At 41.1% G+C, this 977-nt stretch overlaps 1 protein-coding gene across 1 annotated transcript in view; it reads left to right on the top strand.

Moving 5' to 3' along the window:
- Positions 1-977, top strand: part of DOCK8 (dedicator of cytokinesis 8) — a gene marked incomplete at its 5' end in the record, with an annotated part of 46803 nt that overhangs the window by 42581 nt on the left and 3245 nt on the right. The window contains one exon of the mRNA XM_009078687.1: positions 377-613. Within this exon, the coding sequence (XP_009076935.1) occupies positions 377-613 (237 nt within the window). The remainder of the gene's footprint in view (positions 1-376; positions 614-977) is intronic.

Raw genomic sequence — 977 nt, forward strand, 5'->3', positions numbered from 1 at the left:
GAGAAAGGAAGAGAGAGGCATCCTTGCAACTTCTGTGCTCAAACATTAAGGCACCCAAAGAAAACTCCAATTTGGCTGTATCTCTATGCCCAGGGGTGTCATTAAAACTTCTATGACAGGCTTAGTTTGGTAGCTTGTCACAGAGTATGAAAATTAGAAGTTCTGGTCTCTGGTTCTGATCCCCAGGGTTATGCTGTGCCCTCCAAGGTGCAAGTTTTGTCAGCTCTGAATAAGAGAAGGATCTCTGAAGGATTTGCATCTCTGTGCTCTTCCAGACCGTCCTTAGCCAGTGTGACCTATGGGATATTTTACGTGTTGTTCCTTTTACACTCCTTGGGTTGTAAAGTACTGCAATAGTTCTTTCTTATTTTCTTAGGCATACATACAAATTACTTTTGTGGAGCCATATTTTGATGAGTATGAGATGAAGGACAGAGTTACCTATTTTGAGAAGAACTTCAACCTTTGTCGGTTCATGTACACTACGCCTTTCACCATGGATGGGCGCCCCAGAGGAGACCTTAGTGAGCAATACAAGAGGAACACCATCCTAACCACAATGCATGCTTTCCCCTACATCAAAACTAGGATCAATGTCATCCAAAAAGAAGAGGTAATTGGGTCTTGAGGACAGATCTAATTTCTCAGGGGTTGAAGCACTCTCGGGATAGGAAGATTTTCACATTCAGTGCTTGGCAGAAAAGAAAAAGAATGCTGAATTTCTCAGATGTTGCTTTCATGAACAAGAGTGTCACAGAAGGGGTAAACAAATGCAAGATGGGTATTTCTTATGAAGAAGAGAGGATAGTAAGTGTATATTCTTTTGACCTCCTAGTTGTAGTGCTGTGTAGGTGGATGTGTGGAGCAATGTTTATAGCTGTACTTTTAGCAGATAAAGTAGAACTAGTTAGAAATACAGTCAGAGTACTAGATTGGTTTAGAACCAGGGAAACTTTGTACTATAGAAAGTGCAACAC

This window comes from Acanthisitta chloris, unplaced genomic scaffold (assembly GCF_000695815.1).
Source record: "Acanthisitta chloris isolate BGI_N310 unplaced genomic scaffold, ASM69581v1 scaffold107, whole genome shotgun sequence".
NCBI lineage: Eukaryota > Metazoa > Chordata > Aves > Passeriformes > Acanthisittidae > Acanthisitta > Acanthisitta chloris.